At 50.6% G+C, this 25,476-nt stretch overlaps 1 protein-coding gene across 14 annotated transcripts in view; it reads left to right on the top strand.

Annotated features, from left to right (window-relative positions):
- Positions 1–25,476, top strand: part of PTPRS (protein tyrosine phosphatase receptor type S) — a 162,365-nt gene that overhangs the window by 119,731 nt on the left and 17,158 nt on the right. For 5 of the 14 annotated variants that reach the window (XM_051639352.1, XM_051639366.1, XM_051639351.1 and 2 more), the window contains 13 exons: positions 4,128–4,433; positions 6,215–6,408; positions 6,831–6,857; positions 8,591–8,708; positions 12,786–13,376; positions 14,047–14,144; positions 14,649–14,902; positions 15,304–15,397; positions 15,603–15,818; positions 17,534–17,691; positions 18,707–18,718; positions 20,485–20,597; positions 22,785–22,832. In XM_051639352.1, coding sequence (XP_051495312.1) covers positions 4,128–4,433; positions 6,215–6,408; positions 6,831–6,857; positions 8,591–8,708; positions 12,786–13,376; positions 14,047–14,144; positions 14,649–14,902; positions 15,304–15,397; positions 15,603–15,818; positions 17,534–17,691; positions 18,707–18,718; positions 20,485–20,597; positions 22,785–22,832 — 2,229 coding nt within the window. The remainder of the gene's footprint in view (positions 1–4,127; positions 4,434–6,214; positions 6,409–6,830; positions 6,858–8,590; positions 8,709–12,785; positions 13,377–14,046; positions 14,145–14,648; positions 14,903–15,303; positions 15,398–15,602; positions 15,819–17,533; positions 17,692–18,706; positions 18,719–20,484; positions 20,598–22,784; positions 22,833–25,476) is intronic. The other 9 variants (XM_051639354.1, XM_051639355.1, XM_051639357.1 and 6 more) reach the window with 9 other exon arrangements.

Here is a 25,476-nt window from a genome sequence, read left to right as displayed (position 1 = left end):
TGGAGGAAGCTGGTTTTGCCCTTTCTATGTAGCCATGACCTTCCCAGGGCTCCTTGGCAAGTCTCCTCAGAAATTTCAGAGTGCAAAGCTTGTGTCAACAGACAGGGGTGGCTGGGTGGGTGCTGTGAGGCTGCATGTGCAGGTTTAGAGGAACAACGGGGCTTTCTTACCCTCTGTTCCTTCCTGAGAAAGGATGTTCCCCCCACCCATTAGCTCTGCTCTCCTTCCCTTCCCCTTTCCTCACAGTATATGAAGTGAACGAAAATTATACAAAGTCTATGGTACCTAAAGGGTTAAAAAACATTGTACTGTACAAGGTCAGTAAGGGTCATTCTTGTGGCTTGGACAGTCAACTTTAAAGCATGTAAAAGATGCAGTTCAGGTGAGTACTGGCTGGTCTCAAGCGGATTCACAAATACAGTCCACCCTGTTGCTGCAGGCTCACACACACGTGGATCTGCACACACTCATGTATGTCCTGGAGCCCGTGGGAGGGCTCAGAGGGGTTCCCAAAGAGTCCTCTGCCTGGCAAACACAGAGGCCAGCAGACAAAGGTGATGATCTGCTGGCCAGGAGGCTCTTGGCTGTGCTGCGGCTCCCTGCCCAGCAAAGGGGCTTGCTGCAGAGGTGGGCTGGCAGCCTCTGGTTTGGGCTGTGGTACTTCACCTCCTGCATCCAGCTCCACCTTCTCCAGGCTGTCCCCACACCCACACACACGTCTCAGGGACACGCAGGTTGGGCTGGATTGTGAAGGAACCTCAGGGTGCCATCAGCTCCCCAGATGCGTCTCCAGTGTGGCCAGCCAGCACTTGGTGGCTGTTTTCATTCAGGTGCTGTAGTCGATGAGAATGCTGGGGAGAGGGCCCGGGTGGGATCTGGGCCTTCTCCCCCTCATCACCCACCCACCCACCCACCCTGCCTTTTTTGACCACAGAAAGTGCAAACCATCCCAAAAGGAGGCCTCACTCCAGGGCCTCTTGGTAGGTCCCAGTGCTGGAGGGTGAGTGAGTCAGCGAGCGTGACCACGCGCAGCAGCTGCCCGTGCAAACAGGGAAGCCAAGTGCCGGCTGGAGCTCCTGCTCTGCTCACTGGGGCTTTCAGAATGAGTTTCAGGATGGAAAGGGTAGGTCAGGTCAGACCCTCTCTGCAGTGGGTTTCTCAGCCGTGGTGGCAGGAAAGGTGGCTTTTAATACACCAGCCCCTGATGGGGAGAAAAAAAAGAAGGAACATCATCATGGCAGGCACTGGAAGAGGGCCGAGTTTTTTCCTTCATACCCTGAAAGGGACTTGGGTGGCTTTTGGGATGTGGGAAGGAGCAGTGCACCTCTGTTCTGGAGATGCATCAACCTCAGCAGATGGAGAGAGAGCTATGGGGGAAGGAAATCCATCAGTGGGGAAGGAGATCCATCAGTGGGAACCTGCCATCCTGTGCTCCGATCTCTGGACAGGTAGCTTAGCAAAGGAGGATGGATTTGGGTCTAAAACTGCCATTACTGCAGTAGCTCAGGTTCTGCTGGCAGGGAGGGGACTCAGTCGAGGAGCTGGGAGTGGGGCAGGGTGGCATTTTAAAAGCCAGTCATGTGCAGAAACCCACCAGGAGCTTGGTCTGGCCTCGTAGCTCAGTTTCTCGTGTTCTCTCGTAAGAAAGTCTTATAAGTTAGCAGTTGAAGCATGGAAGGTAGGTAAACAGACTGGGAATGTTCTGGAAGGAGTCACTTTTAATATCAGTATTATTTTATTATTATGATTTCCTTTCTGATGTTTTTATGTTTCAAATTATTGGCTTGATTTATGTTTTGTTTTCCAGTTTGTTCCTTTTGGTTTTGTTTGTTTGACATATTTTGTATTATTTTGCGTGGCTAGCCAGGGATCACCATCCTCTGCAGGGGCATTTCTGAGGTTAAGGGTTTCATTCTGCCATTTTAAAATGCAGCCAAAATGTAGCAATGAAACATGAAATGAGGAGGATAACACCCAAAATGTCCTACTGGACAGGGTGCTTAACATTGCAGGGTGAGGAATATCTTTACCCTTCCTGCAGACCCACGTACTTCTGTTTACTGGAGGCCTATGCAAAGCAAGTGGCTTTCACTCTGGTGCAAACTGGGCAAAGTGGGACTTCATTTAACAGAGTCCTCAAGGCAAACTGGGCCTAAACATCTGTTTGTGACTCAGGGATGGGAGTAAAGAGGTTTGAAAAAAAACATTCCTCAGTAAAAGAGCTTGATGTTGATTGAAAAGCAACAGAGAAATGAGAAGTGGTGACCAGCATTTATCTGTGCTTCTTGCAGGTGATGCTTTGGGGGCTTATAAGGACACCCCAGTTTCTGGCAGTGTCTGCAGAGAGTTAAGAGCTATTTATTGCAGTTTGACTGTATCGGTGAGATTAGATTTGCAGAGCTGCCTTGAAAAGATCTTGAAGAATGGCTTGAGCAGCAGGGCCATGGGGCCTTGCTATCTCCTCGAGAGGCCTCGGGAGTGTAGCACAAATAGCAGCTGTACAAGCAATCTCTTTTTTAGCCTAACACAAGTATAAACAATCTCTCTGTTAGCTTAAACTAACTCAAGGACAAGTAGAATAATAGAAAACAAGGAAGAACCCTGGAACTCAGATGTGTGTTACTATCCAGTAAAATCACTGCAAGTAGTTACCATCCAGTGAAATCACTACAAGTAGTTACTATCCAATGAATTCACTACAAGTAGTTACTATCCAGTGAATTCACTACATGTAGGTTCGGAAAAGGGTATAAAAGTAACACTGTGTATTCAGTAAATCAAAGGTTGCTTTATCAATCACATTGATTCTGAACTGCTTGCTTCCCTCGCCGCTGGCAAGATCTCTCTGCTACCTGAGCTGATTGATTGCAATTAATGATTGAAAGAAGTCTGGTCTAAGATGGCCCACAGTGACCAGGTGGCAGTTGGGGGTACAGAAGTGGCAGAGTCCTTGTCCAGACTTCACCAAGGTCTCGACCTGTGACACCTCCATCAGCAAACCTGTTCCTTGCAGTTCTCCTGCCTCATGGCACGGCAGCGTGTGCCCCGGCACGTAGTGTCTGACGGAGCTGGTGTCAGTGTCCTGCTTCCTCCTGAGCAGACCGCGCTAAAAATTACCTCCTGCAGCTCAGTGAACACCAAAGTGAGCAGCCCTGCAAGAGAAAGCTGTGGTTTACACCCTCTCCTCCTCCTGAAAATCAGCCTGTAGACAGTTGACTGCTGCCACCCTGAGAGCAGGCGGTGCTGCAGGACCACGTTTCCAAAGGTGACCTCCTGGGACTTGAAACTTTAAACAAGGACTTCAACTCCTTGACACAGTTTAGGCAGACAGTGCCAGGGAGTCAGACCTGCTGCCACTGCTGAGCCCCCCAGGGCACCTGAATATTTTGTCAAACCTGCTGCCAGGCTCCTTGGCAAGTGTTTTCTGCAAAACCCTCCTCTCTGAACCCACAGTGGGCTTCCTGCTTGGCAATATCCTGAGCATTACCACCCTGGGTTTCACCTCCTTCAGTCTGTGGCCAGCTAATAACTTCCATCTGGAGCTACAGACTCTTCCATTTAAACCCCTGGCAAAAGATTTGCTTTTCTTACTTACTTTTCACAGATCCCTTCAAAGAAATTCAAGATCCCAGAGACTGCAGTTTGGAACCAAGTGCTTTACCAGCCAGGGCAGGGTTTGCCAGACTGCTGTAGGACAGGGAGCTAAAGGAAAGGTCTTTCTCAGGGCAAATCTGGGTGCTTAGTTTTGCGCCAGCTACGCTTAGTAGAAGCAGCAGGACCCCTCTTGGCTAGCCCGCTTGCTGTTCTAGCCCTTTCCTTTAGAACATTTCAGTTTTGATGCCCCATTTCATTTCATTTGGCTTTTTTTTTCCCTTTCTCATTACAAAAAAAAAACCAAACAAAAAAACCAAAAAAAAAGCACCTCCCTTTTAATTTTATCTTCCTGAACCAAATTTTTCGTACGTTTTATTTTAGACTTTTTTTGTTATCATTTTTTATTCCTTCTTTTCTTTTTTCTTTTTCTTTTTTTCTTTTCTTTTATCTTTCCCATCTTTTGTGTTTTGTTTTTTTCTCCCCCCCCCCCCCTTTCTTCCCTTTTTCCCTCCTGAATTTTCCCCCCCTCCTAGAACCGTCTGCCCCCCCTCAAGACGTAAAATGCGTCAGCACCAGATCCACCGCCATTCTGGTAAGTTGGCGGCCGCCTCCGGCTGAAAGCCAAAATGGCATCCTGGCTGGCTACAGTGTCTACTATCGGGCCCTGGACTCTGAGGACACGGAGCTTAAGGAGGTGAATGATATCCCCCCAACCACCAGTCAGATCCTGCTGGAATCCCTGGAGAAGTGGACAGAGTATCGCATCACTGTCGTGGCTCATACGGAGGTGGGGCCGGGCCCGGAGAGCTCGCCGGTTATCGTCCGGACAGATGAAGATGGTAATTGCACTTTTTCTGGTTTTCTCCTGAGTCCCCTGGTGAATATGTCCCTGGAGTGGGTTTTTCCCACATTGGGGAGGACACCAGTCCCTTCTCGTGGCTGATACGGTGCAAGAGCAAAGGCTCTGGTCCAAGACTTGCAGCATCCTTTACTGCCTCTCCCCAAGCCCTGCTGAGAGTCGGGGTCTGTAGGGTTGTCCTTCCCTGCTTCAGGGTTGGGGCTTATTTGGATGTCTGAGGTTTGTTTAATATCCAGTGTCTGAGCCTTGACTGCCCCACTTTTCCTGAAAAGGAAAATTTGGAGAAAATTCTTCCCTGTGAGGCTGGTGAGACCGTGGCCCAGGTTGCCCAGGGAAGCTGTGGCTGCCCCATCCCTGGCAGTGTTGAAGGGCAGGTTGGATGGGGCTTGGAGCAGCCTGGGCTGCTGGGAGGTGTCCCTGCCCATGCAGGGGGGTTGGATCTAGATGATCTTTAAGGTCCCTTCCAACCCAAACCATTCTGTGATTCTGAAAGATTCTCTTACTGAGCAAGGAAGGAGCTGAGGCAGCAAAGGAATGAAATCAGAGAAGAGATGATTGCTGCCAGAAACTGTTTTAAAATATTAAGAGTTCTTCCCACACATTCCTTTCTCCCAGCTCCTCTCTAAGTCAAATTTTTGGTTAGTGGTAAAAAGGAAGACTCTCTTTAAGTCTTACAGTTTCAAAAACCCTCAGTGACAAGCAGTTTAAATTCCAGCCCAGCTCAGAGACTTCTAGCACAAACACTGATTTAGCACAAACTACAAGCTTCTCAGGTTTTCTTCCTCCATCCCAAATAATAATTTAACAAACAAACAAAGCTACAGGTTTGTTCCCAGTGTAGGTCCTGTTGCCCTGATCATCTGCCCACATCCAAATGGTAGAATACCTTGCTCAGAGAAGGTTTTCTTGCAGGTGAAGGTGTCATACCTTGTGCTATTATTATTTCCAAAAATTCAGCCCAAATTCCATCCAAGATAGCTCTTGTTTCCTGTCCTGAGGTTGTGCAGTGGCTGTAACTGCCAACCCATCAGGTCTGCCTGAGAGACAAGGGAGTTCCAAGGGCAAGTCCCTTCCACATCCTCTCCACCCTGACATCCCACAGGCAGTGTCAAGAAGATGGAGTTAAGCTTTTTTCAGTGATGACCAGTGATAGGACAAGGAGTAATGGATACAAATTGGAGCACAGGAGGTTTAAGGTGAATATCAGAAAACAATTTTTTACTGTGAGAGTGACAGAGCCCTGGGACAGGCTGCCCAAGGAGGTTGTGGAGTCTTCTTCACTGGAGACATTCAAAACCCACCTGGACGCATTCCTGTGTGATGTACTCTAGGTGACCCTGCTCTGGCAGGGGGGTTGGACTAGATGATCTTTTGAGGTCCCTTCCAACCCCTAGGATTCTATGATTCTATGAGGACTGGAGCTTTTCTGGCTCATTAGAAATTGGCTTTGCCCTCAGAAAGTGATCTGGAATTACATAATTTCTTCCATCTGAGCAAACAAAGGAGCCTGTGGAAGAATGGCTGGACTATGAGATGGACCTATTTCCATACCTCCAAGCCGTGCAGATGGATCCCCCAGAACTGCTTCCCTGTTCCCCTGAATAAAGACCAGGGCAGATGATGGGATATCTAGTTTGCCTGTTGAGCCTCCCGCGCCCCTTTCAGGGCTGTAGATTGAGTGTGCGTGTCCCAGAGGTGAAGTGACAGGCTCCAGATAGACGTCCCCGAGTGACTCTTGCCCCTTCCTTGCCCTCCCCGCAGTGCCGAGCGCGCCGCCTCGGAAGGTGGAGGTGGAGGTCCTCAACTCCACGGCCATCCAGGTGTTCTGGCGCTCCCCAGTCCAGAACCGCCAGCACGGCCAGATCCGTGGCTACCAGGTCCACTACGTGCGCATGGAGAACGGAGAGGCCAGGGGGCTGCCCCAGATCAAGGACATCATGCTGGCTGATGCCCAGGTAAGGACTCACCTCCTGCTCCAGTCTCTCCTGGAAGGTTTGAGGGGGTGGGTGCTCATGCCAAGCAACATCATATTGGAGAAGGTGGAGGAGTGTCTCTATGACAAGGTCTGTGTTGTCTTTCTGCAGTTCATTTGCACTCCCAGGCAGTAGCTCTTGTGGAAGAGTATGAACTGCTGGCCCAGCACTTAGCTAAATGCCATCCATCCTCCCCATGTCTGGGAAGTCTTTTAAGACAGGCAAAGGCCACAGTGGAATCTACTAATTTCTCCCACTCTACTTCTTCCTTCATGCTGGCCTGGTAACTTCTGACCTTGTGTGGCTGCTTGCTCAGGGACTCCTTCCTCATGCTGTGTCTCTGTCTTTCCCTTCTTTCCCCTCTTGTATTCTCACGTGCAAAACCTCTCTTGTTCTCTGCCCAGTGGGAAACAGATGACACTGCTGAATATGTAAGTAAAAAAGCAAAAATCCTCCCATCCTGGTTCTGTCCCTTCCCTTCTCCCACTTCCTGTTGTGGTGTGGTATTTTCCTTTTCCTTTATTTTTTTTTCCAGTGCCCATGTGCCTGTTTCCAAGCCTGTTGTTGGTGTTCCCATGCATTGTCCCTTCCCTGTCCACTGTGCTCTGCAACCCTGTGTGATGGTGTAGTTTGTCAGCACGCAGCAGGGTTTTCCCCTTGGTCTGAAGGAAGCTGAGGCTGCTGCCTCAGATGGGACATTGAATTTGGGACCACCTTGAAAATATGCTTAAAGATGGGCTGGTCTGCCAGGACCTCTGGCTTGGATCTGAAAAACAAGGCTGAAAAGCATGGGGTGATCAAGGCCTCATATCTCCTGAGCATTCAGGGCATGAGCACATGCCTTGTGCCCTTGAAGGGCCACAGTTCTTAGGTACTTGTTGAAACAAAGCACTGTTGGCACTTTTCACCTTTTAGATGGACCTTAAAATCATCTTGGCTCATTGGCATTTTGCTGCTTCTGCTAAAATGCTTACCAGTTTCTGTGGTCTTACTGCTAAAAAGCACTAGGAGAAAGGATTTCCTTCTTGGAATGGCAGGATCCCAAGACATAATGCACTACTAAATTGATTGTATCTGTGTCTGCTGGAGATTCCAAGTACCCTACAACAGTCAGGGGCTTCTCCTTTGCAGATGGAGAAACTGAGTCACACGAAAGGCAGAGTCTCTGACCTAAAATCTTAATAAAACACAGTGGCAAGTGTGAAAGCAGAACAGGTTTCTTGACTTGGCTCTGTAGCTAATGGCTTCCAAGCTTGTTGATCAAAATCCTGCTGTTTTGAAGTTCTGTTGTTCCACTTGCTGCTCAGCAAGCAAGCTTGCAGCTCAGGTGTTATCAGGACCAACAAACTCTTCCTGAGTGCTGCCCCAGGAATTAATACTGTGAGCGCAAAGGGGCAGTGGGGATGAGGGAGAAGGAGGCCATCAGACAGCAACAGTCACGTCTCCATCCTTTTCAGGGCCTTGGAGAAAACCCTGCTGCATATGCTCTCATCCTGTTTGATTTAGCACGGGTATTCCTGGTACAACACAGCCCTTGGAAGGGCTGAATAATTGCTGGGGAGGGGCTGACCTTGGGGCCAGTCTTCTCACCAAAGCTCTTGGGAGCCAGGTGTGGGGAGCCTGATAGAGGCTGGAGGAAGGAGGGTGCTGGGGATTTAGCAGAGCTTCAGGATGCAAGCAGAAAGTGTGGTCTGGCACTTTGTGTTCAAGCAATCCCTTTAATATTACGAAGGCATTAAAAAAGGTCTCTGAGGAAAGAAGGGAGGGGGATGTGGAGAAAAAAAAAGTGTAATCTCCTTGAGAGCTCTGAGACCTCCTCTGAGACACAGAGTGAAGAGGAACACTTTGAAGAGCGCAGCAGTGTTTTGATGGCTGGAGCAGTCTGTGTGGAGATAGGGAGTGTGTGAGAGGTGGAGCTGGATCAGAGGGGCCCTGCAGACAGGCTGGGTTTGCAGAGGGTTTTGGCAGCCAGGCTGAGGGGAACGTGGCTCTCATCCCCCTGCCAGGTGCCACATCTGCCCAGTTGCCCAAGAGCATTGCGTGGTTTCAGATTCAGTCAATGTTCCTGCGTATTAGAAAAGGGCTGAGACTCCTGTAAGGAGGAGAGATCTACCTGTGTGTGCCTGAATATTTACATCCTTTTCCTTTGGAATCTCACAAACAGGAAATGATCATTGCTGGGCTCCAGCCTGAGACTGCATATTCCATCACCGTAGCCGCCTACACCATGAAGGGAGATGGTGCTCGCAGCAAACCAAAAGTGGTCACCACCAAGGGTGCAGGTGAGAGTCTTTTCCTGAACCCCGGGGATTCATCAGTTTCCCAAAGCCAAGAAGCTCTTTCTTCAGACTCAGCTTCTTTCATCCCCCTCCCTTCGTGACCTGCAGACTTGCAACAAATGCCCTGCTGCCCCGCAGACAGAATTACTTCTGGTGAGGCAGGAACCCCTTCATTCCTCACAAGTAGCCCTCAAAAAATGATATGTCCAATGCTGCAGAAAGCCCAGGCATACCCAGAAATGCAGCAGAGGATGATTTAATTGGTTGTGATCTCTTGTGCTATGAATTCCAGTGCACCAGAAGCAAAGAGAATCTCTGCCTGCTCTGAAACTGTGTAGCTTTGATGGTTGGCACACACAGATGCCCTGGGGAGCAGAAGAGCCAGAGGTCTGCTGTCATGGTGTTGACTTGCAAAGGTCTGAAAAGCAGCAGGGAGACAGTGGTGGCTTCTACTGCCCACTCTTCTTCTAATACCATGTCTGAATATTCATCCCCTCTTTGCTCAGAACTAGCAGAGGGAAAAGTATTGATGGTGTTGACCTTTCCTCACTAGCGTTTCTGGGACCTGGGCTATCTCTGCACATACCACCCAGGTTCATTCCTCCCTTTGACCTATTCTTGGTGGCAAAGTGTCTGTCAGCCTCAGTACCAGGGACATGGTGCCCAGCTAGGATGGCAGGGCCTAAACAGAGACATGACAAAGGGCAACAGGGTATCCTTTGCTCCCCCAAACAGTTGTGCTGCAGGCAGAAAGGAGAGGTGCACCCTCCACCTGTCCTCTCAGCATCTGCATTCCCATGGTTTCTGCTCTAGCAACTGAGCCTCTGCTCTGCAGTATGGGAAGGGTTTTCTGCACTGGAGGGAGACTGCAGTGCCCAGGCCTAGAGTTACCCTCATCCAGCCCATCTCTTGTTGGACTATGGATACCTTCTCTCACCCCCTTTTGCTTCTGCTCTTCCTTTTGCTCCTGCTGTCAGATGATGGCTTTCTCTCCATTTCATTTCTTTTCTTTGTCTGTTAACTTCCCAACCCTGGCTGCCTTTCTTAGTTTTGGGGCAGTTGTCTTCACTCTGCCTGTAGCAGCTGCATGAAGCTGTTTCTGGAAGAACATTGCTCTCTGCCTCTGCAGGGATCCAAGGCCTTTGGTCAGCACAGAATAATTAGCCTGGAAACCTCTGCTCAGGCTCTGGAAGCAGCACAGAGACTCAGCTGAGTGCACAGGACAGAGAGGGCTCAGGAGCTCTGGCCTGGAACAGCCAAGCTGCCCTCCATGCCCTTGCCTTCCTAACTCACATCTTCATCTTGTTGTATGTTCTTGTGTTCAGACAAGTTCATGGGATTTCAGCCTTTCTTTCCCCTCTTGCCTCCCCTGCCTGGTTAAGGGAACAGTACATGAGAGAACAAGGTTGCTTTCCAGGACACCAGCTCTGGCAGGTGTTACAGCAGGGTATGTTTGGATGTCAGCATCCAGGCTCCTGTCCTCACACCTTGTAGTTTCACTGTGCTGTCAGAGCCTTTTCCTTTACTCACCCTCTGCTCCTTCCCCCTCCTGTTTTGCCCATGTTTCTTAACAACTCCTTGGCTCTCTCTTCTCATTTCCTTCTTCTGGAGACTCTCCACCATTTTCATTTTTCTCTACCAGAGCCCCTCTCTCCACCTCCTTCCCTTGTCACTCTCTCTCGTCTCTCTCTCTCATCTCCCCCCATTAGGATTTCCAGTGCAGGTGATCAGTCACAGAGGGATGTTTTCTCCAGCACAGCACCTATTACCCAAAACTCAATTTCCCCCAACTTGAAATAGCTATTTTAAAAAAAAATCTTTCAAATGGCTCTGTGACATTCTTATCTTCTTTGCAGTGTTGAGTCAATATACCTTCTGAGAGGAGAGATTTCTTTCTATATCATTCAAGGCTAGGAGCTGAATTTAAATACAGTCATACATCCAGTTTTCTCCCTTAGTGTCCAAACCAATTGCAAAATAAAACACTCCCCCCCCACCTCCACCTTTTCTTCTCACCTCTCTTCCAAACAATATTTGTTGTGCAAGCTCAGCTGATTATAGTAACATTTGTGATAAAAACAGAATCATAAAGGTAATGGCACTGTTTTTCTCTTTAATGTGTTTCTCTGGCATTTCCCAGGGAAGCTCTCCCAGCACTGTTTCCTGGCTGTTCTTTGGCAGTTTGACATGGATAAAGCACTTTTTTCAGAGACAGCCCCTGGTCCCTGTGTTCAGATCACAGAGTCACAGAATCCCAGAATGGTTTGGGTTGGAAGGGACCTCAAAGATCATCTAGATCCATCCCCCCTGCTTGGGCAGGGACACCTCCCACCAGCCCAGGTTGCTCCAAGCCCCATCCAACCTGCCCTTCAACACTGCCAGGGATGGGGCAGCCACAGCTTCCCTGGGCAACCTGGGCCAGGCTCTCACCACCCTCACACTCCAGAATTTCCTCCTCATGTCTCACCTAAATGTCCCCTCTTCCAGTTTTCATCCATCCCCCCTTGTCCTCTCCCTCTCTGCCCTTGTCCCAAGTCCCTCCCCAGCTTTCCTGGAGCCCCTTCAGGCACTGGAAGGTGCTCTAAGGTCTCCCTGGAGCCTTCTCTTCTCCAGGCTGAACACCCCATCTCTCCCAGCCTGTCTCCAGAGCAGAGCTGCTCCAGCCCTTGGATCATCTCCGTGGCCTCCTCTGGACTCTCTCCGGGAGCTCCATGTCCTCCTTGTGTTGGGGGCTCCAGAACTGGACACAGTAAAGATGTTAGTGGATGCAACAGGCAGAGCTGTTTCCCTTGTTTGACTCTCCTGGGATCCCTGCCCCAGGGAGCACCTTCCCTGCCTGCTCCCTCCTCGCTTCCTGAGCCCCCCTACACCTTTACAACCTGCTGACTCTCAGCAGGACTTGGTCTGTGGGAGTGGGACAGGATCTCTCCTAACTCCATTCTCCCTCTTCTTCCTGTTCAACCAGAAGAAGTACCAAGGTGGAGAGAAGGGAATTAGATCTCTAATAGTGGAGTTGAGTGTAAATGGTGCGTGAGCTGCTGGAATTAATACTCTGGTTTCTCCAGCTCCAGGTGCCTCTGGGCCTACACGTGTCATTTAGCTGTGGCTGTGGGCTCACTTAGCAGTTGGGCAGTGCCAGGGCTCATTAGACAGACACATCACTGCTGAGCTCCTACAGTACCCCCAGATCTGGAGGAAACTAACTAGCTAACAGGTTAAGGAGGGAGCTGACTGAAAACACCAACACTCAGCTGACTTCTCCCTCCCTGCAGAGGAGAGCTACTGCACAGAGTAAGCAGCAGCTCTCCCTGCCCTCTGCCTTGCACAGGTTTTGGGCTCCATTTCCACTCTCTGTGTTTCCTTCTTTCTGTACCCAACTGGGTGATCAGATGCCTGCCAGAGTCACTTTGCTGGCCCCGTGCCTGCTGCTCAGGACCTGAGGCTGCCCAGACTGCTTTTCCCATCCTTCATTACTTCACCCTCAGCTGCTCTGGACTTCCTGCCCTGAGCCAATCTGTTCCTGTCTCTTCCTGCATGAGCTGTGCTGTGTAATGATGAGAGAGAGAGGATGGGAGTCTGGGGGACTCCTGCCTTCATTCTCCCCTGTCCTGGGAAGCAAGCTGCTCAGGTGATTAGGATGGGAGGCTGGGAGTCAGGATTCCTAAGTTTGTTCTTCCCAGCTATGGGACAGTGTGTGATCCAGTGACAAGGGAAGAGCTGTGCACACCTTTCTGTCTGGAGGAAAGGGAAGAAAATAATTCCAAAAACATGTCCTAGAGGTGACCTAGAATCATAGAATGCCAGGTTGGGAGGGACCTCAAGGATCATCTGGTACAACCTTCAACATGTTGGCAATGCACCTCATTGCAGAGTCACCTCATTTCAGATTCACCTCATTTCCTAAGCTTGATAGAGACCATCCAGCTGTGGGCAGCAGCTAAAGTACATCAAAGTTCAGGGAGCCAAGCTGAAACCTTGCCACTGGTTTGAGGAACCTGTTGCTGGAGCTTGAGAGGCTCCACATCTCTTCCCCCAACCACCTTGCCCCACCTTTGACTGAAAGTCTGTCTTCTATCCCAGTCCCAGGGAAGCCCATCCTGTCCGTGCACCAGACAGAGGAGAACACTCTCCTGGTGAAGTGGGAGCCTCCTTTGGATGCAGAAGGCCAAGTGCTGGGCTACCGGCTCCAGTTTGGCCGCAAGGATATCGACCCCCTGGCTACCTTGGAGTTCTCAGCCCTGGAGGATAAGTACACGGCTCCCAGCATCCACAAAGGCGCCACGTATGTTTTCAAGCTGGCCGTGAAAAGCCGGGCTGGCTTCGGGGAGGAAGCTGTGCAGGAACTCACCACCCCTGAAGACATCCCCAAGGGTTACCCCCAAATCCTCGAGGCGAGCAACATCACTTCCATGTCGGTCCAGTTTGGCTGGTTGCCCCCCGTGCTGGCCGAGAGGAACGGAGCCATCGTCAAATACACCGTGGCCTACCGGGAAGCCGGGTCCCCCGGCAACCCGCTGGAAAAAGACCTGCCCCCCTCCCCAGAGAACTCCTACACCCTCAACGGCCTCAAACCCAACACCGTCTATGACGTTAAAATCCGTGCTCACACCAGTAAAGGCCCCGGGCCCTACAGCCCCACTGTCCAGTATCGGACGTTCCAGCTGGATCAAGGTAGGACTTACCGGTTTCTCCTCCCTCTCTCTCCTTGTAACCTGGTGCCGGGAGGCAGAGAGCTGGAGAGGTCAAGCCAGGCTCAGCCAGGCTCGTGAGTAAATGCAGAGCACTCTGGTGTCACACTCAGTCCCTCAGCTCCTCTCTGCCTTGTGCCAGGTAAGTCCCTTTTACCGCTTTCTTCTAAGTTAAGTCCGGACACCCTTCTCTCCCTGGCACCTGAGGTGGGGGGCCAGTCGCTGTACAGGTGGGAAGAGCATTTTCTTCAGCTTTTGCAAACAGCCAAAAGAAAAGAGAAAAAAAATCAGACAGCCTCAAAATGGGACCTGGGATGGGTTTCCTCACCTGAGCATGCTCAGAAAGCCAGCACCTCGTTCCTACAGCAGCCACCCAGACCCATAAGTGTGTGGGCAAAGCCACCCACCCTCCCTCACCCCTCCCTGGGGTTAGGCATGGGGACAGGGAGCACTGGGAGATGGACCTTGGCAAAACTCAAGCACAGTGTGGAGGAGGGAGCAATCCCTTCCATTCCTGCAGCAGCAGCCAGACCCAGACTGGCAGAGCCTTTCGCCAGTGCCTGACATTCTCTTCCTTCTCTTTCTTGCTCCTCCTTCCCTCTGCTGCCTTTTCTTCTCCTTTCTCCCCTTCCTCCTCACTTTTCTCTCAGCAGTTTTGCCTAAAAACTTCAAGGTGAAGATGGTGACAAAGACATCTGTCCTTTTGAGCTGGGAGTTTCCTGAGAATTACAACTCTCCCACCCCGTACAAGGCAAGTGGAACGGAGGAGTCAGAACCGTGTTCCTTCCCAGTTTCCTGGGAATCTTCTCTGCTGCTTTGAATAAGAGATTGTAAGAGGCAGGAATTCTGGATTCCTGCCTCAGATATGGTCAGATCATGATTTGTCACTGGATCGAGGAGGTGGGCTGAAAATCAGGGATGTTGGGTGCATTCCCACCTCTTGATACCAAATCATTGCCTCCCTAAGCCAGTTACCACGATTTTCCCATTTCCAGATAAAAATGTCTGTTCTCAGAGAAGTTGAAGGGCTTTTCCTGCATCTGCTTGATGCTGGGGACCCTGCAGAGAGCACAAGAGATAAGACAACTCCTCACTCAAATGCCTTCTGCTCCTGGCAGAGCTGGGGGGAGTGTGGCACAGCTGACCGCCCTGTGCGCTCTGCAGACCAAAGCCACGGGGAGGAAGGAGTTTGGTGGCTTGAGCAGGACCAGCCTTGCTCATGGCCCAACCTTGCTGCCTCTTTGCCTCCCCCCAGATCCAGTACAACGGGCTGAACGTCGACGTGGACGGTCGCACCACCAAGAAGCTCATCACCAACCTGAAGCCCCACACGTTCTACAACTTTGTGCTCACCAACCGGGGCAACAGCATGGGGGGCTTGCAGCAGAACGTGGCTGCCTGGACTGCTGCTGACTTGTTGTCCAAGAAGCCAGAGGTGACCTACAAGCCTGATGCTGATGGCAACGTGGTGGTGATTCTCCCGGACGTGAAGAGTTCTCTGCCTGTCCAGTAGGTTTCTGCTAAACTGCAGAGGTGGGGTGCTCAGTTATGTATTGGGGGTCAGCCCTGATGGCTGGAGGCCACAGTACAAGCCCCCCAGGGCAGTGGCAAAGGGGGGTGTTCTCTGCAGTTTGAGCCTTGCTTGCTGTTGTCTGTTGGAGCTACTTCCCAGAGCTAACAGGGGATGCTAAGGAAACCCAAAGGGAGTAGTCCTATGGGGCTGCCACTGAATCCAGGCTGGTTCCAGGAGCAGCCATAGCAACTGTGCTAATTAAAACATAAGGGCCTTGCTGGGCTGGGCCAGTGGGGCTGCAGGGCAAACCTTCCCCACCAGTGTGTTCGCTCTTCTTCTGTGTCTCATCGTAGGAGATTAATTCCTTCTGTATCTTCTGATTATTCCCACCTCTCAGGGCTTACTACATTGTGGTGGTGCCTCTAAGGAAGTCCCGGGGAGGACAGTTCCTCAACCCCTTGGGTAGCCCTGAGGAGATGGACCTAGAAGAGGTGAGTGTGGGTGAAGCTGAAGGCAGTTGTGAGGAGAGAGCAGACGTCTCTACTCGCTGGGATGGTGGCCTGGGAAGGGTGGTTTGGGGGTATCTGTGCTCCATGTTCTGAGTAGCTGACTGGGATGGTTTGGCTCTCCTTCCTTCTTGCTCCCTTAATGGTGCTGAAGGCATCAGGGCTCAGAGTGTTTCTTTGCCTCCTCCAGCTGGTCCAGGACATTGCCAGGCTCCGGCGCCGCAGCCTGCGCCACTCCCGGCAGCTGGACTTCCCCAAGCCCTACATCGCCGCCCGCTTCCGCTCCCTCCCCTCCCACTTCATCCTGGGTGACATGAAGCACTATGACAACTTTGAGAACAGAGCCCTGGAGCCAGGGCAGAAATATGTCATCTTCATCCTGGCAGTACTCCAGGAACCTGAGGCCGTAAGTGCTTTCCCTTGGCCCCTCCAGATGCTCGTGTCCCTCCGTCCCCACTACCGACCGGAGGCAGCAGCTGCTCCCTCCTGAGCTGCCAGCAGCCCTGATGCCCTCCTGGCATTCTCCAGAACTCTCTCCCACCAGATGCCACAGCCTGAGGGTTCTTTTCTCTGTAAAGACCTTTTACCAGGTGTGGAGCTTATGCATGTGGCTGTTGGAGCTGTTTGTGCTCGTGTCTGCATGCAGCAAACGTGCTCCTGCAAGCAGACAGGCTGATCCTGGGGGCTGCTCCTGCACTGTGCTAGTCTTTGTAGGCAGGACTTTGCTCCACTTGTGGCTCCAGATTTGAGTCCAGAAAGGGGAGTACTGGCTGATCCTCTCAGGACTACACTGGAGTTCAGAGATCCCCAGGTCAATGCCCTTTAAAAGAGTCATTTCTTGTAAAGGCTGTCCTTGTATTCCTTAGAGCAGTGACCCAAGAGCAGCATGTCACATTCCCTGGTCATTGCTAAGTTCCCTGCCAAGCAGAGAGGGAACCATTTTGTTACAGAAAACTCCATGTGTCCTCTTCTTAGCACTTTGCTGACACCAGAAGTGTTTGGCTTTATGAAAACAACTGTTTTAATATTTACCTGCCTCCTCCCTCGTGCACAATAGGAAGCAGTCTAATACTTTGTTGTTTTTAAATCCCCCTGTGGAGTTGTAGCAGGGAGCTATGTGAAATTAAGGGTTTTTCAGAGGGTTGTTGTTTTTTTCCCAAATAAACATTTAGTTGTGTATTTGATATTAAAGGATTAGGCTGCCACGCTTCTGAATGGGTTCCTCAATCGGATTACTGCAGCTGGTGGTAACTTCAGCTTTAGAGCAAGGTACTGCACATACTGGCTCACAACAACCTGGATTCACAGCAGCTCCCAAGTATGAAGCAGCATTTCAGTCTCGCTGAGAGCTGATAAGAGTTCAAGGACCTGGAGACCAGATCTGTTCTTGTCCTGTCCCAGACTTTTCCCTCAAACCAGGGCATGCCAGGTCTTCTCTGCATTTTGTTTCTGCTTAAGGTGGGAATGCAGCCTTCCTGGGGTGAGGAGGTGGTAGCACTCATGAGAACAAGCAGGCAATGCTCATTAGGTAGGACCCTGATGAGTTTCAGTGTGCCCTTGGTGCTCCTCAGGAGCGCAGAGCAGAGGGAGCAGCAGAGACATGCTGCATTTTGTTAGTTTATATTGTAAGGGTGAAGTTTTTTCAGTCACCAGACCAGCCTGTTTCTAAGCATTAACTCTTCTTTTAATCCCTTCCCTCTTTCTCTGTAATTTCATCTGACTGTCAAAATCCAGATGGTTACATGAGAGCTTGGAGAAAGCATTTGTGTGGTTGTGGAAGTGGAGTGGGCTCCGGGATGGGGTGGAGCAGCAGAGTCAACTGGTTTGCTAAAAGCCCCTTCCTGGCTGCAAAATTAGGTGAGCCATAGGCATGGGCTTCATGTGGATGTAATCTTTGAGTGGTCTGTCTGGCCTGGAGGAGGAAGATACCTGTCAGCTGGACACTCATGGATCACAGTTTTGTCTAGGTTGAGGAGGGCACTTTCTCTGTTATTGTCTGGTTTGTGCTGCAGAGAGCTCACATCCTCTAGCCAATTCTCTGGTGGAACACTGTGCTTGGCTGTTGTTTTCAGTCCTCATTCCATCTCTGAACTGCGTTCCACAATCTTCCATGTCTTCCAGACTTTTGCTGCTAGTCCGTTCTCCGACCCCATCCAGCTGGACAACCCTGATCCACAGCCCATCATCGATGGAGAAGAAGGGCTGATCTGGGTCATCGGGCCTGTCCTGGCCGTGGTGTTCATCATCTGCATTGTCATTGCCATTCTACTCTACAAAAAGTAAGAGATGCTTCTTGCCCAGATCTGTGACCATTCCGAGTGTCCCCAGCTCTGCAGGGAATTCCCTCCTTGGTCCTCACGTTGTCAGCTAAAGCAAAACCTTCCACCAGCACCAGAGAGAGGAGCCCTGAGGCACAAATGCTGCAGTGGAAAGGTCTGACTGGCACAGGAGAGATCAGCAGTGGGTTGCAGGGACTTTCTGCTTCAGAGTCTACCCCGTGGCCATCTGGTTAAAGCTCTCCTTGTCTGACAGACAGCCTGTTGTGGCATGTGTGCACTGAGCTTGTCAGGTCTCTGGCCTGTCTCCTCCAGAAGAGCTGCTGAAGACCACAACCTTGAGCTCCCCTCCCTGTGCTCGGGATGTGTGTGCACAGAGGGGGTGAGACAGAGAAAGCACCTGAGACCCCTACTGTTCCCAAACTGCTTGTCAGTTGGAATTTAGGAGACGAGAGCAGGGGTGTCATGTGAGCCTGCAGGAGAGTGGAGGGAACAACCCCTGGAAATCTCTCCCTTGTCCTTGGCCTTCAGAGCAGCTCATGGTGTGTGGATGGGAATATGAGGCTCCTTGAGCATAGTCAGGCCATGATGTGCAGTGAGAAAGGACAGGAGAGGAAGCAGATGCTGAGCAAAATAGATCCAGAAAAGAGGCAGGATGGCAACTCTGGCCAGTGCAGGGGTGTCCTTAGTTGGGACATGCAGTTTTCAGGATGGAGGGAACTCTCCTAACCCTGCTCCACCTTCCATCTGCACAGCTGTGTCTGCTGATGCACATGGGTGGGGCTGGTGCATCCCACATGTGTGAAGGTGCTGGACACACAAAGCTCCGGGGTCAGGGACTCAGGTGGCTCTTGTTGGTGCTCATCAGCACTGATCTCCTGGGCAGTCTTTGCTGGTCCCACCTTCCACCTGTGTTACCAGGGTTAGAGCTGAGCAAACACTTCCCTCTTCCTCTGCAAGTCCGTTCTAACCTGAACATTTGTCTTGTCTTCTCTCCACTTACTGCTTTCCTGGACAGCAAACCAGACAGGTAAGAGCAACAGATTTGCCACTTACTGAGGTTCTTTTCTTGCTGGTCTGGCTGTGTGTTGAGGCAGTGTTTATGTCTGTGGTGATGGGGCTTTTTTGGCACAGTTTCTACCATTAGATCTCTCCTAACAGACACCCTGTGTCAGACTAGCATGGGACCAGGTTTGAATCAGGGCAGAGAAAGCAAAAAAAAAAAAAACAACCCAACTTTCCTGCTTATCTGTTCCTAAATGGCCCTTTCTCAAGCCAAGCAGCAGTGACAGTAAATGGCTCATAAAATGTTGGGTTAATGGAGCAGAGAAACACCCATTTGTGCTGCAGGCAGAGGTGAAAGCAGGTTTTCTCCATGTCTGACTGCTCCATGCAGGCTGGCCCTGAACCACTGGTGTTCTGGAAGCAGAATCTGACCAGCTGAGCTGTCTTCAGCCCCTTGCAAAAGCTTTTCTTGCCCCATCAGCCAGGGACTTCTAACAAGAATTTGTTTATGAAGGCAAAAAAGGAGATTTATTTCAAACCATTCCCAAGGCTGGGAGAGCTTTGACTGGAAGGAGCTGATGGGTTTAGCCAACGCACAATTAACAGCAGTTTCAGAACTGCGGCAAAAATAAACACCTCCCAGGCTGAGAAGTGATGTGATTCCAAAATGCTGCCCCATGCAGTGCTGGCAGGGCTCGTGCCACTTCTTCTAGCTATTACTGACATTAAGAGACAGCTAAAAATGGACTGAACAGCCTCCTCTCTGCCTAAGCAATTGCCATTATTGCTGCGGGTGTGTTATTGGTGGCTTCTGTGCAGACCAAGCAGAGGGGTGAGGAGCTCCACGGCCATCTTGCTAGAAGGGCTGGGACAATGTTTGCAGGCTTGGGGCTGTGGGTACATGTTCTGTGCTCTCTGGAGGACTTCTGCTCCCAGCAGCTTGTCACTGTTCCCTTGCCAGAGGTTATCACAGCCTGAGATCAGTGCTGGGCTTTGCTTCCAAATTCTTTTCAAGGAGAATGAGCCAGGTCAGCAAAGACTTTTCAACTGCCTCAGCCAACCTAAGCCATCCTGAGCAAAATAAATTAGGAAGCACTTAAATGTCTAGCTCAGCTGGCAGGTTGGAGCAGGCTTCAGCTTCTGGCAAGAAGGTGAGACAGATCTCAGCAGGCACAGCTGTTGATGGGATAGGATGTGTCTACACTGGTTTTTGAACCCAGGTTTTAGGGTTCTGCAGATGAAAAAAGATTGAAAACCTCTGCTCTGACTTTTGTGTCTGCAGCCAGGCACTGAGAGCTCCTGAACAAGCCAGCAGAGCAACATCAGTACTTTATGTCCAAGGTCACGGCCAGGAGATTCTGTACTTTTCCAAATGATGATGTTGGCTCTGGTTCTTTCAGGCTGCAAATGGCTTGGCCAGAATTGGAAGGTTTGTGCTTGCAGAGCTCTGCAGGGTTCAGTGGAGGTTTGTCCGTGCAGGGAGGCTGGGGGCTGAGCACCTCAGCCTGCTCCTCGCTGCCTCTGTGCTTCTGCTGGGAGAAGGGGAACTTCCAGACTTGGCTGAAAGCTGCTGAGGGGCTGCTGGGCTGTCCTAAACCCACTGACAAACCCTTTTCTCATGCATTTTGTGTGATTACATCCTCAGCAGCATCTGGCCCTGACTTTGCTGGGAGCTGTGTTCAGGTCTGAGCGTGGCTTGAGTAGCTGAGAAGACTTAAGAGGCCCCTAAGCTAAGATGCTTTGTCTTTTTGTTTTTTTCTTTTCTTGTTTTGTTTGGGTGTTTTTTTAAAGCAAACGAAAAGACTCGGAGCCACGGACAAAATGCCTCCTGAACAATGCTGAGATCACCCCTCACCACCCCAAGGACCCCGTGGAAATGAGACGCATCAACTTCCAGACTCCAGGTAACAGCTGCCGACCAGCCCTCCTCACTGGGAGGGCAGGAGTGGAGCAACTGCCCCCTCCTCAGCCCCATCCTGCCTCTGTGGGGGCCGCTGCACACCTGGGGTGACCTAGGGTGCAGCCAAGAGCCAGCCTGGGGTGCCCCAGCCTGAGGTGCCCCAACCTGGGGTGCAGCCCAGTAACTAACCTAGGCCATGCTAAGTAAGACTACAGACATAACCTTGCAGAGGTTCTGCCCAGGTCTAGCAAGGCAGGAATTAGAGTTTTCCTGGGTACCAGCTGAGTTGGAGAATTTTGGGCTAAATACACAGCTGCTAGTGCTGTGGCCATGCTGAGCTTGCCAGACCCACCAGTGTGACCAGGCTGGGGCTGGGAGCTCCCTGGGGTGGTGGGAGCTGCCCAGCAGCTGACCTGCTGCCCAGCATGTGCTGCTCCAGCCACATCTGTAACTGGGGCTTTCTGCATCTGTGCCAAAACATCCCTGCTGGGAGCTGGGCCTGCCCCAGGGGCCGTGCAGAGAGGGGCAGGCAGCTGGTGCTGCCCACAGACAAGGCATCATCTCCTGGCTTGGTGCAGCTGCTGAGCAGCCTGTGACTGCACTCAGCTCCCAGGCAAAGACACTCCGTGCACCCTCCTTCCTCTACACATGTGTCCACATGTACATGCATGTCCAAACTGCCTGTGTGTCACCTCTGGAAGCCACCACTGACACAGCCCAGCCCGGGCATGTCCTCACACAGACACTTGGTGATGCTGAGCAGTGCACCAGCACACACCTCTGCCTCCCAGGTCCTGGGGCAGGAGGATTTGGACGGGAATTTATTGTGCTTTTTGGGGGCTGGCTGTTGTTTTCAGTTTGTTTGTATTTTTTTGCTGTTTTGTGCTTGTTAGTAATGTTTCTGCAGCTCTTGTTTCCCCCTCCCATCCCAGTCCTGTCCTCAGCGTTGTCCAAGTTTTCTTAGGGTGAGGTTGGTAGGTACCCAGAGGGCAGGGGCCTGTGGGGAAGCACAGAGGCAGCCCTGAACTGAGGCTTTCACATCAAAAAGAGTCAGGAATCACTCGCTGGTATCAGCCCAAGCTTAGGAAGGCTGGAGTCTCAGCTGAGGGATGGAGTGGGTTCAATCCAGCAGGGACTGAGTGCAGAGCAGCTGAGCAGCAGTTAGATCCCGAAATAGCTCGTACTCAGTGGTGCTCCTGCAGGAGGGTCTGAAGGTGGTGGAGATCTTTTGAGTGGCCTCAGATGCAGCTCAGGAGCAGTTTGCATTTGTCTGGGCTCAGTGTTGTATACTAGGTGCAAACAGGAGCTCCCACTGTGAGTGTTCAGGTTGGCTTCTGGCTGCTCGGGGTGGTGCTGTGAGACCCAGGAGGAAGAGCTGAACTCCCTCATGTGAAACCTGTGCTGAGATAGAAAGGAGAAGGTTGTGGCCATCCAGGTGCTAAGTAGTCTGTTTTCCTTTGACCCTGATGTTCTGGTCATGCTGTACCTCTGAATTCTTAGTCTAAGAGGCTTGTAAAAAGTAGCTAAGACATGTAGAGCTGCCAGTAAGGCTCTGCTGGGCAAAGGTCTGCAGATCTCCAAAGATTACCTGGCTTTGTCTCTCCTGTGTTTAGGAAAATGCTTCCACCCTTGCTTTGGAAGTTTGTCTAGCCAAAGAGTTTATCTAGCTACTTTATTCTGCCATATAGTTTGTAAAGTATGAAGAGGTTTTAAAGGTTTTGAGGGAGTTGATCACCTGCCTCCCATAGAATTTAGGAACCACTTGGGTGAAAATGGAAATGGATGGAAAACCAGAGCCTGAAGTGTGTTGGTGATGATGGAGGGACTGTGGTGCAGTTTGCAGGGCAACACTCCAGATGGGGCTGCCTGAATTAAAGCTATTTGAATTAAGTACCTGGTGGTTTACAAGAGGACCTGTAGGCTCTTCTCCAGCCAGAGGATCCAGGGTCCAGCAAGCAGAGAGACTCTGTCCTGTCCCCAGCAGCAAAACAGAGGGAGGGAACTGGGAATGGGAACATGCACAGCTCAGAGAGGGGAGGGACCCAGCTGAGATACCCTGTCCTAGCCAATCAGCACCAAAAATAACTTTATTTTTCCTCTTTAGATTTTATGTTGGCTTTTTTGGTTTTTTTATTAGCATGAAGTTTTTTAAAAAGTGTATCATTTATTTATTTTTTACTGTTTTCTGCAGATTCTGGTCTGAGCAGCCCTCTCAGTGACCCTGAGTTTGACTTTGAAAGTTAGTTCCTGTGTGTTTTTGTTCCTGTTGGTTTCATTTTTCCCCCTTCCCTCCATTATTATTTTTTTTTCTCTTCTGTCACTTTGTTTCCAATTCTCTTTTGTTCCTGGGGTTTTTTTGGTTCTTTCTTTTTTCTTTTTTTTCTGTTTGTTTGCTGAATTCTCTGTATTCCTGCAGTGTTTGCCCATCTCATCCCTTTTCTGTGCCATCTGTTTGTCTGAACTGCACTTCCAGTTTTACAGTATCAAATAACAGGCCTTTTGGAAGACACCAGTGGTAGGAGTAGCAGCAGAACAGAGTCCCCAACGTGGGACACTGCTCATCCTTCTGTGTCCTGTTTGCTGTCCCGGAAGGAAGAGCTGGGTTGTTTCAAAGCTTCTTTTTGTCCCCGTAGTCAAAGATGTTTCATTTCAGAAGCTTGGCTAAATGTCCTTCATATTTATTCAGGGGCAGAAAGTGTTTTTGTGCCTTAGTGTGTGTGCCTGTGGTTTTGTGTTTGTTGCTTCCTAACGTGGGGTGGGGGGAAAACGGAGCCGCAGCCGACGCTCCCCTCCCTTTGGAAAGAACCACACGGGCACCTTTTCATGTCAGAGGAGGAAAAGGGCCATTTCCCATCTGTGGCAGGTGTCTGTTCCTTGGCATCAACTTGTTCCAGGAGCACAAAGACCAGAGGCCTCTCCAGGGTCCTCCCAAGCCCTGGGTTTCTGCCGGGTGCCATCCAGCCGCCGCGCGAGGATAAGTGGGCTCTGGCCCATGGAACAGATGTTCAGGGTGACGTTTGTGGCGAGCTGGCTGGTGCACAGAGAATCAAGTCTTTTGTGATAAGATTAGAGAGATTCAAGTGATTGAAATGTTAGATGAGACTGGCTCTAAAAGACTTCATCCCCATTAGAAGCCAAGATCCCAGCTTTGCTGGATGGGTTTGGGGTTTGAATTGATTTTTTTTTATGCTGGGCAGGGAGGTAGATGTGAGGTTTCAGCTGACAGATGTGAAGAATCACAGATGCTGCTTATGCTCAGAGATGTGAGGGCTGGGACATTTTTCTGAATAGTTTAAATTCAAATATTGGTCTCTCTGGTATTGAATAGTCCTGTTGCTGCTGTCCCAGTCCACCTGCCACCTCCTCTCGACCCCCTTATTGTAATAGGAGGGTTTTGTGTGAACCTCACCCCCCAGCACTGTCCCCTCTGCCACCTTCCCTGGTTGGCAGCCCCACAAGTAGCCAGGAGACCACTGAGCAAAGGAATCTGCAAGCCCTTCTTGGCTAAAAAGGTTACTGAATTAAAGCAGACAAAGAAGCTCTGGCAGTGACACAGCAGTGCTGCTGGTACCCCTGGGCAGTACCACTCTGGGCTGCTTTAATATCCAGCTCCTCCTGGATCTTAATGGGAACCCCAAAGCATTTAGCATTTTGACCAGGAAAGGGCTTCTCACTGCAGAGGTTTCCAGTCTTCTTTTATTGTAAAGAGCCTTAGAAATCAATCCGACAAGGAGATTTCTGTCTTTAACAAGGCAGGTTCCCATGTGCTCTCAGCCAGGGTCTGTTTGCAGCAGCTGGAGGTGGGGCAGGATGTGCCCCAGCAAAGAGGCAGAGATGGTTTTCAGGAGCTGGTCATACTGAGGACTTTGCCTGAAGCTTTTATGAAGCAAACTTGTGAAATGGAAGCATGACTTCTCCTTCCAGATTGACACAGTGTGCCTTTTCCATGCAGCTCAGGGGGAATCACATGTATGGCTCCAGGACTTCTAAGCCAAAGAGAACCTGGGAGGTTTTTTTCCTGTTTGCTCATTATTAGGTTTTCTGATCGTGAGGTTGTTTGTTTGTTTTTTTTCCTTTTAACCTGTGTGTTCATCATTTGGGGGTTCATTTACAGCACTGGGTTTCTAAGCACACTTCAGCAAGTAATCTCCAGCTTTTTTGCAGCAGAGTCAGGTGGTGGCAGCTGGGCCAAGAGCCCAGGGGGGAAGAAGTCATTGAAGGGGTGACCCAGAGAGATCTGGAGATGGTTTATTGAGTTGCCAGGAGTTGTTGTGTGTAGGGTTTGGCTTTGTTCTAATGCTACAGCTTGGGGTACGTTTGCTGCCCTCTTCAGCCCTCACCTTCAGAGGCAGAAGGACAGACACTGAGGAAAGTGTTAATAATATTAATTTGGTTTGGTCTCTGATCTCTGGCATCTCAGCCAGTGTGGCCTTCCTGCCCCATGTGGGCACAGAGAGGACCAGTTCCTCCCAGTGCCCCCAGTCTGCAGCTGTCCCTGTGGTACTGGGGTGGGAGGCAGCCACCCACCAGTCCAGGTGGGAGGCAAAGGAGAATTCCTTCTCCGGTTGCAAGGACAACAGGACAGCAAGAGACTCAGCAGGAGTTTTTCTCCCATGAGCCAGGAGATGCTTCCTGCCCTGATGCTCAGCAGACTGGAATGAAACCAGTGCAGCCTCTGGAATACTTTGGGGTTATTTTTGTGAGCTTTTTTGATCTATTCCCCACCACCACCACCAGACTTCCTTGTGCTGAAAATAGAGATCTAGTTAGCTTAGGAGAAACCTGTGGGAGTGGTGGCTCAAAGTCCCACTCTGTGGCAATCTCATCCTGTCCCCAGGCCTGGGAGAGGCAGCATCTCTCTGGAAGTCACTGTAAAACTGAAG

This window comes from Apus apus, chromosome 24 (genome assembly GCF_020740795.1).
Source record: "Apus apus isolate bApuApu2 chromosome 24, bApuApu2.pri.cur, whole genome shotgun sequence".
NCBI classification, from domain to species: Eukaryota; Metazoa; Chordata; class Aves; order Apodiformes; family Apodidae; genus Apus; species Apus apus.
This window is presented reverse-complemented; position numbering and strand designations above follow the sequence as displayed.